This window comes from Amphibalanus amphitrite, unplaced genomic scaffold, assembly GCF_019059575.1.
Source record: "Amphibalanus amphitrite isolate SeventyFive unplaced genomic scaffold, NRLGWU_Aamphi_draft 001585F_arrow, whole genome shotgun sequence".
Lineage (NCBI taxonomy): Eukaryota > Metazoa > Arthropoda > Thecostraca > Balanomorpha > Balanidae > Amphibalanus > Amphibalanus amphitrite.
Window position 1 is genome coordinate 45,845 of NW_024883078.1, and position 14,914 is coordinate 60,758.

The 14,914-nt window shown below is 46.5% G+C and overlaps 1 protein-coding gene across 3 annotated transcripts; it reads left to right on the forward strand.

The window, feature by feature from the left end:
* Nucleotides 1-1,103: 1,103 nt before the first annotated feature.
* LOC122373994 (early boundary activity protein 2-like) lies at nucleotides 1,104-13,421 on the forward strand. 3 transcript variants are annotated; one of them, XM_043352488.1, is made up of 9 exons: nucleotides 1,104-1,123; nucleotides 1,670-1,978; nucleotides 7,613-7,737; nucleotides 8,174-8,254; nucleotides 11,559-11,670; nucleotides 11,906-11,982; nucleotides 12,413-12,532; nucleotides 12,729-12,951; nucleotides 13,211-13,421. In XM_043352488.1, the coding sequence occupies exons 2-9, from the start codon at nucleotides 1,822-1,824 to the stop codon at nucleotides 13,327-13,329; spliced, it is 1,014 nt and encodes a 337-aa protein (XP_043208423.1). In that variant the 5' UTR covers nucleotides 1,104-1,123; nucleotides 1,670-1,821; the 3' UTR covers nucleotides 13,330-13,421. The 3 variants fall into 3 exon arrangements, with proteins under 3 accessions (XP_043208423.1, XP_043208421.1, XP_043208422.1); XM_043352486.1 differs by having other exon boundaries at nucleotides 12,410-12,532; nucleotides 13,211-13,417; XM_043352487.1 differs by lacking the exon at nucleotides 1,104-1,123 and having other exon boundaries at nucleotides 1,665-1,978; nucleotides 12,410-12,532; nucleotides 13,211-13,417.
* The last annotated feature ends 1,493 nt before the right edge of the window (nucleotides 13,422-14,914 follow it).

Below are 14,914 nucleotides of genomic sequence, written 5' to 3' on the forward strand. Positions count from 1 at the left end.
TTGGATTTCTGTCTTCAATAACTGTAAGGTGCTATCCTACATTCCTAATGATCAGGTAAGATTGATTTGAAAGGAACATGACAATACAAAATGCAATGTACCTATTACCTACCTATATTTTTTATGAATTTGTCCGGCTAAAGAAGGAGAGATTGATATCATGATTCATCTTTAACTTTGACTTGTGTTGAAGCTCCCCCTACCTATGTAGTATGTTGGTAAATGATAAAACCACCACAGGTTTGCATAGGTTCTGCCCCTTTCAATGTTGCTGGGCATCTGTTGGCAGAATATTTAGAAGTAAGCCTGCTCATCAGAATGTTAGTTTAAGTTCTTGTTGTGGGACCCTGAATACTTTGGATCCTGAGATGTATTCTTGCCGTGGGACCTTGAGGACTGTGGACCCTGAACTCTGAAGTGTATACTTATCATGGGACCTTTGGGACTGTGGATCCTGAAATTCACGCTTGTCGTGAGACCCTAGGGACTGTGGATCCTGCAATGCATTCTTGTCGTGGGACCTTGGGGACTGTGGATCCTGCAATATATATTTGCCGTGGGACCTTGGAAACCTTGGATTCTAGAAATTGAATTTGCCGTGGGACCTTGGCAACCTTGATTCTAGAAATTGAATTGGCCGTAAGACCTTGGAAACCTTGGATTCTAGAAATTGAATTTGCCGTGGGACCTTGGAAACCTTGGATTCTAAAAATTGAATTTGCCGTGGGACCTTGGAAACCTTGGATTCTAGAAATTGAATTTGCCGTGGGACCTTGAGGATCCTGGATCTTGATTTTTGGTCACGGCACAAGTCTGGTACCAAGTGACAACAAAGTAGAAGACTCCCCATCCCACCCTGTCTTCCCTCCCCCACCCCATCCACCGGACCGGTAGCGGTCACTGGCTGGGCGGCACCCGACAGGCACCGCTGGCCGTCCACCGCCGCCGGGAGGGTCGAGGGGGGGGGGACAGGGGGAGGGTACAGCAGGGGAGGGTGCCGGCCGGCTCGGGCGCGGCGGCGGCCGGCCCGGCGTCACATGGTCCCCTGACCGAACGCGCGGGGAGAGCCGGAGAGCGGGCTGTCGTGCCCTACCTGTTTGACCGATCTTTGTGGCGCTCAGAAGTCTGAAGACCTTAACTCTCGCCCGTGCTTGGAGTGTGGTTGCACCCCCCCCCCCCCCCAGGTAGTTTTTCTGCCTTGCACTCAGCTTTTTTTAGAGCTAGAGGCCTGATTTTTCATATAGCTGCTTCTCTATCCTTTCTTAGCGTTCAATGAAAAGTTCAAGTTGCTGTGGTGAGAGTGGCAAAATACTACCCATGTGCGGGTAAGTGTGTTTAAATTCATCAAGTCGATCACCTTCCCTGTCTGGCTCTCCCCGCGCGCCCGGTCCCGGTCGGAACGCTCCCTCCCCTCCCCTGGTGTACCCTCCCCCCTCCCTCTGACCCTCCCGGCCGCGGCGGGCGGCCACCGGTGCCTGTGTCATCTGCCAGTGAACCCTAACGGTCCCGCTGATGGATGAGGGGGAGGGGGGGGGGGGTCACTCTCTGCCGGTCCCAGACGGCGCGGCTCGGCGCGGGAACCGCCGCTGCGCCGGCAAGCTCCGAGACCCGGGGCCGAGCACCGCAATTACGCGTGGGCAGACGCTGGGATTGGACAGGGGACGGCCAGGGTTATGGGCACTGGGCAGGGTACCTACGTGACAGGACCGGACCGTACCGAATGCTGAGGCCAGTCGCGGCGTGGGTTACATCTCATTGATAAGTTGTTTAAGGCTGTTTGCAGTTTGTCTTATATTTCAGTCGCTTTATCCGACTATCGTGATGGCGACCCACGCGTACGTAAAGTGGCTGGAAGAACCCGTGAAATGGGATGTAGTCCGACTGAAGCATGTGAGAGGAAGGGGTCCTCTGGCTGCTGGCTCCAGAGTTGAGGTGAAGTGGGCTGGAGAATTTCATCCTGCAGTCATAGTGGAGATTGGTAAGTACCTGCGTCGGATACTCTTGATCTATGTGAGTGACCCTCACTGCACGTGCAAAATGCAAAAAGGAGAGGTGCCAAATTTGTTCCAATTTCAATAACTCGGTAATTACTGGGGCGGTTTCGCTGCAACTTAACCCTCGCATGTGTACGGCGTTTGCCAGCTTCTAATGTGTAGGGGGGGTCGGTTGGACCCCCCCTTGCCGTTTGGCCCCTGATCGAGCTAGAGCTTCGCGGAAAAAACGAACGTGTTGCCCGTGATGAGAGGAAGCCGATGATACCCAATTTTAACCCTCGCATGTGTAGGGGGGGGGGGGGGGGTCGGATGGACCCCCCCCCATGGTTTTTCGCGAATAACTCGCGTAAAAAGCGGCCGATCGCGACGAAACTTTCCGTACCCTCACATTGATCAATTTTACACCTACCCTAAAAATTTCATGACCCTGACCCAAATGACCTTTGACCTGTGACCTCTTTTCCGAGACCATGTTTGGCCGGAATCGCGATTCTGCGTATGTCGGCTCGCATTAGCCGCGCGTTTGCAAGCTTTTCGTGGTTTCAAACGTTCAAACATGTGATTTGATGTTGCTTCCATACATTAGGGTGGGTGTCAAGGTCACCTGAAGGTCAGGTCAGGTCATTGACCTTTGGTGACCTCGGGTGACCTCGGTTCACTTTTTCGAGCTGTACATGTTTCTAGGCTAGTTTTTGGAGCTGAATTCGAATTTAGCAACCATTTGAACATTAACGAAGAAGTTTTGGTGCCTTCGTAACATGTTACGAAGCTGTCAGAGGCGGTTGACACGTACTACGAATACCCGTCACGACGCCTACTGGTTGACCTGACCTGACCTGACCCGACCTGGTCTAAATGCTTAAAGACATCATCTGTGATCAAAACTAACACGATATTCGTGATCAGCACCCCGAAAAACCCCTTAGCAGCCACACTTTACGACTTTCTAACAGGTCCCGATTTTCCCGACTTCGGGTCATTGACCTGACCTGGAAGGTCAACCAATGACCTAGGACCTTAAAATTTGGTATCATCGGCTTCCTCTCGTCACGGGCAACACGCTCGTTTTTTCCGCGAAGCTCTAGCTCGATCAGGGGCCAAACGGCAAGAGGCGGGGTCCAACCGACCCCCCCCCCCCCTACACATTAGAAACTGGCAAACGCCGCACACATGCGAGGGCTAAGGTCCTTGCGAGCTAGAGCTTCGCGGAAAAAAACGAGCGTGTTGCCCGTCACGAGAGGAAGCCAATGATACCCAATTTTAACCCTCGCCCGCACATGGGGGGGTGGTTGCCACCCCCCCCAGGTAGTCTTTCTGCTCTGCACTCAACATTTTTAGAGCTAGAAGGCTGATTTTTCGTATAGCTGCTCCTCTATCCTTTCTTGATGTCCACTGAAAATTTTAAGTTTCTGTGACTTTTGGTTTCGGAGATATGACCTTGTTTTTCAGGTCATGTCATGACCCAAATGGCCAATTCTCAACATCTTGCGCTTGCCATGGGCCTTGTGAGCTTTTGACACCCTGATTTCGGCCTTTTTTGCCAGTCTTACCTCCCACCTATCATGGAACATGTTGTTCGACGATGTACAGGGGTCAAGGTCAGGTTCAAGGTCAACCTAGGTCATCTAAGATAATTGCGTTTTAGGCAAGCTGAATTTACTTTTTGTGAAGTTTTTTGACTGCATTTTTGGTAAAAGCTTCTCAGATCATGATTTCATGTAATATGGACCCAAAAACAATCGGTGCACACATCAGTATACACACAGACACACATAGACATACAAACACATATAATTGACCTTGACCTAACTTGACCTGAAATGACCTCAGCAGCAAAATTCCGGTCGGGTAGTGTGACAAAGAGGTTCTAGCTGGCTTGGCACCAGAAAACAGCATTGTCATCGGTATTTGATAAGCAGCGCACTTGATATCCAACGGTGACCCAAAACAGCAACATTTTTTAGTTTGACCTGACCTGGAAGGTCAATGACTGACCTGAGAAGGTAAAACTGGGTATCATTGGATTCGTCTCTTCCCAAAGAATCTTTTTGGTCTTTACTGCTAAGGATAAATGATAACAATAACACGTCAAATGTATATTTAAACACACAAAGCTTTCGGTATGAAAATACCTTGATCACTGTGTTAACAGAAATGAGGAGAGAAATTGTCACCGGCAGCTTGTACAAAAATATAAAATAGCACTCGAAAAATAGATCACAATCACGAGATTATCTATCGGGGTCCTGCCACTAAGCTTACAGCACATGTTGCTAAAGTTATAAATCCAGTCCTAGTATTGATGGTATCGCGATGGTATATTGATATGTGAGCCGCTTCTAACATTTTTCGTGTCGTTTTTCGTGCGCCCTTCTCTAATAATCGAGTTGCACCCCAGTTCGGTAAATGATGAAATTGTTCGGCATGTACGACGATTGCGTTCGATGTTCGATGAAACTTAAGGTCACTTTTATGTTCTTTAACCCGCGCGGGGCTGGGGGGGGGTAAATTTTACCCACCCTCGCGAATTTTTGCGATATCTCAAAAACGGCGGCGCGCAGCGCCGCCAAACTTTCAGTACCTTTTCTTACATCAATTTGACACCTTCTCTGAAAATTTGAGCGAAATCCGTCGGAAAATTTTAGAGAAATTGACGTTTTAGTGACATCATGTTCGCCATTTTCGCCTCAAAAACGGCAAAAGTTCAAACGCCGCTAACATCTTCATTTTTAAAGGAATCAAGACGTAACAAAAAAGCTTATACGTAATTTTACTTTGTCTATCAAATGGCTATCTCGGTTTTTTGAAAATTTTGGATTTTGGCCTAAATTTTTTCAAAAAACTGATTTTTTTGGGAAAATCATTATAAAATCCAAAATTTTGAGTCTATCGAAAAAACCGGAATATATGTCAGAGAAGTGGTCTATGTGCACCTACATACCAAATTTTAGAAGAATCGGTTCAAAAATGTGGGAGTTATTCAAAATTGTATGACGTCACGACACACAAAATTTTTGAAAAATGACTTTTTTGGAAGTTCTAGACCTCGTACGGAAACAAAAATAGCACCATTCGATTCGCCGTGAAAAACTGCATCAGATAGACACCTTTTTAGGCCTTAACAACCAACTTCAAAATTTGACCTCACTTGACCTGACCTTGACCTGACCTCGACCTGAAATTCATCCAGAGGTGGTCCATATCACTTATTGAGTGTGCCTATTGAATTCTATGAGTAAAATGACCCATAAAACATGTGTCGCACATGCCCTTTTCTATATTTTGTTTTTTGGTGACCTGACCTGACCTGACCTGACCTTGACCTTGACCTCTGAATGATATTGTATGCAACTAATATTGTCTTGGTAGCCTAAGAACACGTTTTGGGCGATCAGTCTCAGTCCATGACTCCATCCTTCGGCAACTACGGTGCAAGGCCGATACTGTAGAAACTTGCAATTTGTACCCTTGACCTGACCTTGACCTTGACCTCAAACTTTAAATTAAGTACATGTTTTTAGTAGTTCGTGATGAGAGCTTTCGATTGGCGTTTGAATTTTCCAAATCGGACCATTAGTTCGGGAGATAACAGGGGGGGTAAAATTTACCCCCCCCCCAGCCCCGCGCGTTCGGCTGGAGACCCCAGCCCCGCGCGGGTTAAGTCTCGTTTCGACCCCCCTCCCCGTTTCTCCCACGTAGCTTTTGTTACACCCACCACAAGGAATTTCGTATACTACACTTTTCGGAGAATCGGATTCGGATGTGTCGGACGTCTCTTTCGGTCTTAGTTTAATCATCTCGTGTATCTTCGTTCCCGTGTTCGTTGCTACTCGTACGCCTGTCTTCTCAAGTGATTTAGAAATAACATCTGCGCTCTTGAAGTTTGAAGTTGGACGAAGAGATTAAACATATTTACAACGCTTTCACGAAACTGAAATACCCGAAGGGGTATCTCATTCGACAAAAGCAAAAGGCCGAACGAATAAAGAAGAACCCAAAACAAAAGGAAAAAGAACAAGGAAGGAAAAGCGAAAATGGATATCGATTCCAAACTTCAAGAGCGCAGAGGTTATTTCTAAATCACTTGAGAAGACAGGCGTACGAGTAGCAACGAACACGGGAACGAAGATACACGAGATGATTAAACGAAGACCGAAAGAGACGTCCGACACATCCGAATCCGATTCTCCGAAAAGTGTAGTATACGAAATTCCTTGTGGTGGGTGTAACAAAAGCTACGTGGGAGAAACGGGGAGGGGGGTCGAAACGAGACTTAAAGAACATAAAAGTGACCTTAAGTTTCATCGAACATCGAACGCAATCGTCGTACATGCCGAACAATCTCATCATTTACCGAACTGGGGTGCAACTCGATTATTAGAGAAGGGCGCACGAAAAACGACACGAAAAATCTTAGAAGCGGCTCACATATCAGCACGCGATACCATCAATACTAGGACTGGATTTATAACTTAAGCAACATGCGCTGTAAGCTTAGTGGCAGGACCCCGATAGATAATCTCGTGATTGTGATCTATTTTTCGAATGCTATTTTATATTTTTGTACAAGCTGCCGGTGACAATTTCTCTCCTCATTTCTGTTAACACAGTGATCAAGGTATTTTCATACCGAAAGCTTTGTGTGTTTAAATATACATTTGACGTGTTATTGTTATCATTTATCCTAACTGTCTTGGATATTCTACATTTACTGCTAAGCTCTATCTCCAACAGGAACGAAATGGCGCGGGGGGTGTGACAACCACCCCCCATGTGCGTTCTAGGATAGGAAAATGGCATGTGCGGGCGAGGGTTAAGGTCCTAGGTCATCGGGTGACCTTCCAGGTCAGGTCAATGACCCGAAAACCGGGAAAATCGGGACCTGTTGGAAAGTCGTAAAGTGTGGCTGCTATGTGGTTTTCCGGGGTGCTGATCACGAATATCGTGTTATTTTTGATCAGAGATGATGTCTTTAAGCATTTAGACCAGGTCGGGTCAGGTCGGGTCAGGTCAGGTCAGGTCAACCGGTAGGGGTTGTGACGGGTATTCGTATAACGTGTCAACCGCCTCGGACAGCTTCGTAACATGTTACGAAGGCACCAAAACTACTTCGTAAATGTTCAAATGGTTGCTAAATTCGAATTCAGCTCCAAAAACTAGCCCAGAAACATGTAAAACTCGAAAAAGTGAACCGAGGTCACCCGAGGTCACCAAAGGTCAATGACCTGACCTGACCTTCAGGTGACCTTGACACCCACCCTAATGCATGGAAGCAACATCAAATCACATGTTTGAACGTTTGAAACCACTAAAAGCTTGCAAACGCGCGGCTAATGCGAGCCGACATGCGCCGAACCGCGATTTCGGCCAAATATGGTCACAGAAAAGAGGCCACAGGTCAAAGGTCATTGGGATCAGGGTCACGAAATTTTCAGGGTAGGTGTAAAATTGATCAATGCGAGGGTACTGATAGTTTCGTCGCGATCAGCCGCTTTTTACGCGAGTTATTCGCGAAAAACCTTAGGGGGGTTGCATCAACCCCCCCTGTGCCGGCGAAAGTTAAGGTGGAATGGTCAGAAAGATATGTCACGGCTCATACCACTTGGTTATTTTTGCAGGGAAGCAAAATGTTCTAGCCAAGAAACAACTGGACCATGAGGGGCGACAGCGAGAGGCCTCACCTCCACAGGACCCGATCAAGAGGAAAAGGCAGCATAATGATGATCAAGCAACCACATCAGGGGTAAGTAAAACTTGCATTGTCAATTATTTTCTTTTACTATTTTAATGGTCAGTAACAACCTTTCTTGTCATGAGGAGAACTAGGCTTGCTTAAATTTGTTACCTTAGGTCAGTTCCATTTCCTAACCTTCACATCAAACTCGATGGGGAACGGGAATGGGGAATAGTCAATGGAGCTATATTAAGTCTCATTTTTCGCAAATGCACATCTGATTGCTAATTCCACCTAAAATGAAATCAATCGCAACTAACCTCGACTTCCTAGAAATCACAAGGTTTGCTGTTAAATTATTGTAAGGTCATGTGACATCAGCGAAAGTTACGAAACGTGTTTTGCTCAAATAACTCCATAACAGACAAGATATACAGCGCTTGGACAGTCGCAATGTGTTCAGCTCATCAAGGTGCATTGAGCAGCATAATTATGTCATTTGCAGACATCAAGAAGGCAGCAACAGAAGCGCCAGAAGAGACTACAGTCATTGGCCGTCCTGGACGAGGTCGAGGACAGTGCGGAGGTAAGATCAAAGTTGTGATAATATGCGTTAGGTTGGAGATTGACATAACCATATATATGTATATTATATTCTTAATGCTTTTGACCGTCGGTCAATTTTTGTTATGTCTGTGTGTTTCTTTTATGTTTATATTAGATGATTTACTGGCACAAATCTCAATTACTGTATGCATGTATGCGCCAGGTCCTTTGTCCAACATTCAAACATGTTGATGCATATCTGTTCTAGACATTGAAATGTTTGCAGTGCACTTACGTCCAATTGACCTTGTAAATACATGCAACATGGCCAGATGTTATGCTAGAAGTGCTTCTGCACCTTGATTTGAATTTCTACAAAGTAACTGCTGGTAAACGAGCACTCTTATTATGCTTTCGGTGGACTTTCCTCTAATTGATTCTAATTGCTCGCTAGTTCTTTGCCTATTAACCTTCCTGGCGGTGGGGGGGGGGGCATTTTTTGCCCCCCTTTAGTTTTTTCGATATATCTCGAGAACCGCTGCGCCGATCGTCACCAAACTTTCAGTACCCTCCCGGGAGTAGCTAGCGCACATGGTGACCAATTTTTTTTTTCAAAGGCTATGATAGGTTGACCACTAATGACGTCAGAGTGACGTCATTTTGCCATTTTCGACCCAAAAAAAGGTTTCGCGGGAAAAGCTGTCAGGCCTACAGCTTAACCCGCGCACCGACGGGGGGGCGGATATCCGCCCCCCCTGAGGTTTTTCGCGAATAGCGGGAAAACCGCGGCGCGTAGCGCCGCGAAATTTGGTATGACTATTCCCTTATCAATTTTACACATGGTGTGCAAGTTTGAACCTCCTACCTTTCAAGGTCAGGTCACCAGGTCACTTTGAATGACCCAACCTCAAGTCACTTTTTTGCAACTTTGTCACCGTGCCAGAGCTACAGTAGATGTCGGAGGCCTTTGAAAGTCGCAGGATGTTATTAGGTCATTAGTAGCTACAATTTGTATATCTCGGAATTTTGATATCGGTGACCTAAGGTCAGGTCAATTTCGCGACCTCCCCATTATAAGTCAAAATGGGAAAAATCAACTCCCTGTTTTTACCACTAAAACGGGTCGGAATGGCCCCATATACCATACATGACTTCATATACGATCAACCTTCACTACCTTGAGGTCTGTTTTGCTGTTGGGCAGCTGTGAGGTCATGTGACGTCATCAAAGGTCACCAAAGGTTTTTGGCCAATAACTCCGTACAGGAACAAGATACAGACGCGTGGATGGTCTCATTGTGTTCAGCTCGTCAAGACGCATCGAATGATATACATGATGACCTCGAGGTCACGTGACCTGAGGTCAACCTTTGACCTTGACCTTTCGAGGTCAACATATATATCATTCGATGCGGATTGACGAGAGGATCACGATGATGCCCTTAGTTTGTTCTTATCTTGACTAATTCGAAAGTTATTCGAGAAAAACTCTCTCCATATTTAGCGCCGCCATTTTGACTTTTTCGACCCCTGTGACGTCATCTTTGACCTGACCTGAAAATGACCTTAGTAAAAATTGTAGATCTTGACCGTGCGTATCCGATGGCGTTTACCGTTTGTCGCTATCTTGCTTCGTTCTCGAGATCTCAGGGGGGGCGGTCATCCGCCCCCCCCCCCGTCGGTACTAAGTTGGCGCAGACCCCCGTCGGTGCGCGGGTTAAGAGATACAGAAAAATGCTTCAGACATAAAATGTGTGGAATCAAGAGGTGGGCTAAAAAACTGCCATTACGGTTTTTCGAATTTTTTGGATTTTTACCTCCAAAAATAAAAATAAAAATTGAATATAATAGCCAAAAAAATCCAAAAAGTTTTTTGTAATTTCGAAAAAAAAAACGGAATATATGTGATAGTCCCTACCACCTTCTATCTACATACTAGATTTGATATCAATACCTCTTTTTTTGGCCAAGTTATAGCGAAAAAACTTCAAAATTGACGACGTCAAATATTCAAACTCAATTTTTAGCAATTCTAGACCTCGTAGCGCAAAAAAGAGCACCATTAGACTCCACGTGACGAGCTGCATCGAATCGATACCCATTTTATGCAAAAATATCAACTTTCATTTTCATTTCATTTCATTTATTCTTTTATCACCAACGGGCGTTACCCAAATGACAGATGAAGTCAACAAAGAAAACATTGATACACACTAAACAAGCACAGTAAAAACGAGCACAGTAAAAACAAAGCAGACTAGAAACATTTGTTTCCAGTAACAACCGAACAGTTACACCTACCTATCTGTGTCTCTCACTCACATACCGTTTCACTCTTGACCTGAACTCTGCCATGCTAATCTCCCAGACGTCCACATCCCTGTTCGCCTCCAAGAATGCGTTGCACACATCCGGTATGTGGTTGAATGAACATGAGCGAACAGTGTTTACCCTTGCAAACGAGACAGCGAACAGTGACTGTGTACGCAGTGTCCGGGGCGGCACGTGTATGGGAAACTTTTCCAGAAGAAATGACGAACATATTTTGCCTCGATGAATGTTTCGGAGAAACATAATGTCGTGCTGCTCGTGTCGGGCAGCTAGGGTGTTCACCTTAAAGTGTTCAGTGAGGTCACGGTAAACAAACGACACTCCGCGTACATGGGAGCGGGCACAGAGCCAAACCAGAAACTTCTCCTGCACATGTTCAATCCGCTGCATGTGTGTCCGCGCCGCTCCACTCCTTTGGTGGAGCGGCGGTCAACTCAAAATTCAAAGGTCAACTTTGAAATTTGACCTTTTTTGACCTGACCTTGACCTGACCTCCACCAGAAAGTGACCTAAACCGTACCTGATGGTCTTATAACCAACACCATTGAGTTGGAAATGAAAAACTGGCCATAAAACATGCATCGCACAACCAGTTGGGTTCATGTGGTGACCTTGGTGACCTTTGGTGACCTGACCTGTGACCTGACATGGTATGACCAGTGTACTTTAATAGCAACATTGTACTAGACAACTGACGCCTTATCGCTGATTCTCGACAAAATGCGTTTTACTCGGTGTTATAGCGCTTTCCCTAGAAGCCCCGTGAACGGTGAAACATTTTATCTTTGACCTGACCTGTGACGTCATCGGTGACCCCGAGGTCAATGACATTTGGTTTCCTTCGACAAATTTGACAGGGCTATCGAACGCCGATTGAATTTTTTGGATCCGTCCAGTATTTTCGGAGATACGGGGGGGGGGGGGCAAAAAATCCCCCCACCGCGCGGAAGGTGGCTGGGAGGCCCACCGCCTGCCGGGTTAATGTTTGTGAGCAAAGCACTACATTTTTACAGGAGTGTGCTGGATGCCAAGAAAAGGAGGAGACGATCGAGGGGCTGCAGCACGATGTGGATAGTTTGCGAAAACAGCTTACCAGGGTGCAGGAGGTCATGGCCAGTGGCACCAGTAAGTTCATGAAGCATGCTCAGCTTAAATCTAATGTGCTGTCCTGTTGAGCAGGCTTCGCAATTACGATGCAATCGCAAATGTGACGCCTGCTGGTATCGGTTGGCAATGATGGAGTATGCCGGAATTTCGCTATTTTGTCATTTGATTCAGATTCGATTGAGGATTTGGTCACTAAAGCATCCTTAATAAAAATGTACAGCTATCTGATATCTGCTTTCGACGATGCTTCCAGAAATCGATGAAGTTGTGCGGCGCCTGGAGGACGCAGTCATCTGGCTGGAGGAAAACAGGACCTTTTTGGCGACCAGGGTTAGTTTGCCGGAGGAGGGATTGAGCAATTACAAAGTCTTTACTAAATAAAAGCCCTAACTACTAGCCCTTAGATTTCATAGCCCCATGGGATCAGCTGGGAGCATTATAAGAGTGCCCCATGAGATCAGCTGGGAAGGTTCCGTACCATTTTTTGTGATTATTCCTGTGCGATGAGGGGCTAAAAAAAAAAACTTTTTACATACAAATTTAAGGTTGGTACTTGGTAGCATTGTGTTACCTGTATCGGATAAATGTTATAGTTTCTTTAGTATTCTTTGTAAATCGTTGAGGAACTACGAGAAGCCAGCCTTCAAATAAAGGTGTCTGCTCACGTGTATGGTGTGTAGCTGAATGCAAAGGAAGACCAACAAGATTCAGTGGCATTTTTGCATGACATCTTAATATGTAAATGATTATCCTTCAGCAGGCGGATTCTTCTGATGTGTGCAGAAGCGCAGTGGTGACGCCAGCTCAGGACGCAGCGGCGTCGAGCTCGGACCCGTCCACCCGCCCGGACCAACCTTTGCGGCGCGATGGCCCCGAAATGGTAACGCATTTCTATCTGTTTAAGACGAACTTTGTGTTGTTTGTTTAAAAGGTGGAAATATTATTCGTTTACAGAGTGTCATACCATCACTAAATTACATATACTCTGAACGACCATTGTTTACAATGATACGACTAATTGCCAGCTGGTTATAGCCAGTGCCAGCTATTTCTGAGTGACCTTACATTTTACGCAGGTGTCTATTGGACCAGCGACTAAAGTACCCGCCGCCACTATGAACAAGATCACGTGGAGCAACCCAAAAAAAGCGGTTCGGGAGCTCCTGATAGTGGTTTTTACCACACCGGTGCTTCGGGCGTCTTCGATGACGGGCCGTCCGAGTAACGGAAACAAATACCGGCAGACAGGTCTTGATGTTAGACCGGCACTGGACCAGGATAAGCTGCACGACCTTATCGGTGAGTAATAAGTATTGTCCCCGCACTATTTGCCAGTCTCAGTGATGATGGTATCTCATTCTTAGCTTTCCCATTTCTTAGTCGTAGCGCCGACCGTCCGAAGACGCGGTGGAAGGTGATCCTTTTGGTAAACGAAGTAAATAATCCCATACACTTACCATTTTTTTGTGATTTAATGGCATTGCATTGAACCTCACTACAGAACTTGATTCCAAAGCTATGAAAAAACGATTCTTATACAAATATGTTCTTTCCCTAGACTTTCTGGAAACGAATACGGGCCTCACGAGGAGCGAAGTGAGGCGCACTATCGCCGCGAAAATTAATGATCTCAACAAGGCGAAGCGTTCGGTCGACGCACGCCAGGCTGCGGCCTAAAATGTGCAACGTGAAACTAGAACCTGGAAGTGTACTGTCTGTTAGTGCACAGAACATTTTGTTAATACAAGGAAATGCCAGACATTTGTCTTTGTATCGTTCAGGATTTTCTGCGGCGTCTTAGCAAGGCCCCTGCAAGAATAATGCAGGCACCATGAAGTATTCTGTGCAGGCCCCCTGCAAGATTCTGTGCCGGCCCCTGCAGGATTTTGTGCAGGCCACCTGCAGGATCGTCGCCTTTTCCAAGTGTATACATATATGTGTAAGCCGCCAGAGTTGAGCCCCTAAGACGGGCGGGACATGGCTGGCGGCACCCGGTTAACACCGGCTGCCATAACCCGCAGAGGAGTCGCTGGACTGATCGGTTTTATTTGGTCAGTCCGAGCACACCTCTTGCGTGCAAATCCACATACAATACCACTCCTAGTGATATAACGTAACGTAATTAAAGAAAGGGCTTTTTACTGTGTACTTTGGCTGAAAGCACAGGTTTTGACCTCCGACCTTAGCCGGTATCGCCACATTGAACGGCTGATCCGCTCCCATGTCCATGCAGCCGGCCAATTGGTTCGTGTGACAATTTGGGGGCGGCTCAGCTGACTGGCTTGTGCCACGCCGCCGGTTGTTGAAATCCATTTGACATTTATATCCGATGCCCCCCACCCTGTATGTTTGTCCAAGGGAGCTGATAAGCATTGTGCAATATCTTTATTTAGAATATATACGACAAATTCAGTGGTATAAAATGCTGAACAATAATTTTGCATGAGTGAATGCATTTGAAGCAATGAAACATTTGCGCAAAACCTGTCCATTAAATACTGAATTTTAAATCAAGCTGACAGCCTACCGTGCGAACAGCCTAGCTCCGGTACCGTGCGAACCTGCACCGGAAACCCAGTCTCAGACGGGAGGGCGATGCTGGGTTTTCCTCATATATACAAGTACGGCAAATCCGTGGGACGCAATCACATTCCATTCCTGATGAGAAATTGATTGATAGATGTCTGCCGCCAGGTAACGATGGGGCCTGAAGTCGCGGCCCTGACCATTCTCTCCCTCCTCTCACGATGGACCGTGGGTGGTGAAAAATTGACAGATGTCTGCCGCCAGGTAACGATGGGGCTTGAAGTCGCCGCCCTGACCATCCTCTCCCTCCTCTCACGATGGACCGTGGGTGGTGAAAAATTGACAGATGTCTGCCGCCAGGGAACGATGGGGCCTTAACCCTCGCCCGCACATGGGGGGGGTGGTTGCCACCCCCCCCAGGTAGTCTTTCTGCTCTGCACTCAACATTTTTAGAGCTAGAAGGCTGATTTTTCGTATAGCTGCTCCTCTATCCTTTCTTGATGTCCACTGAAAATTTCAAGTTTCTGTGATTTTTGGTTTCGGAGATATGACCTTGTTTTTAAGGTCATGTCATGACCCAAATGGCCAATTCTCAACATCTTGCGTTTGCCATGGGCCTTGTGAGCTTTTGACACCCTGATTTCGGCCTTTTTTGCCAGTCTTACCTCCCACCTATCATGGAACATGTTGTTCGACGATGTACAGGGGTCAAGGTCAGGGTCAAGGTCAACCTAGG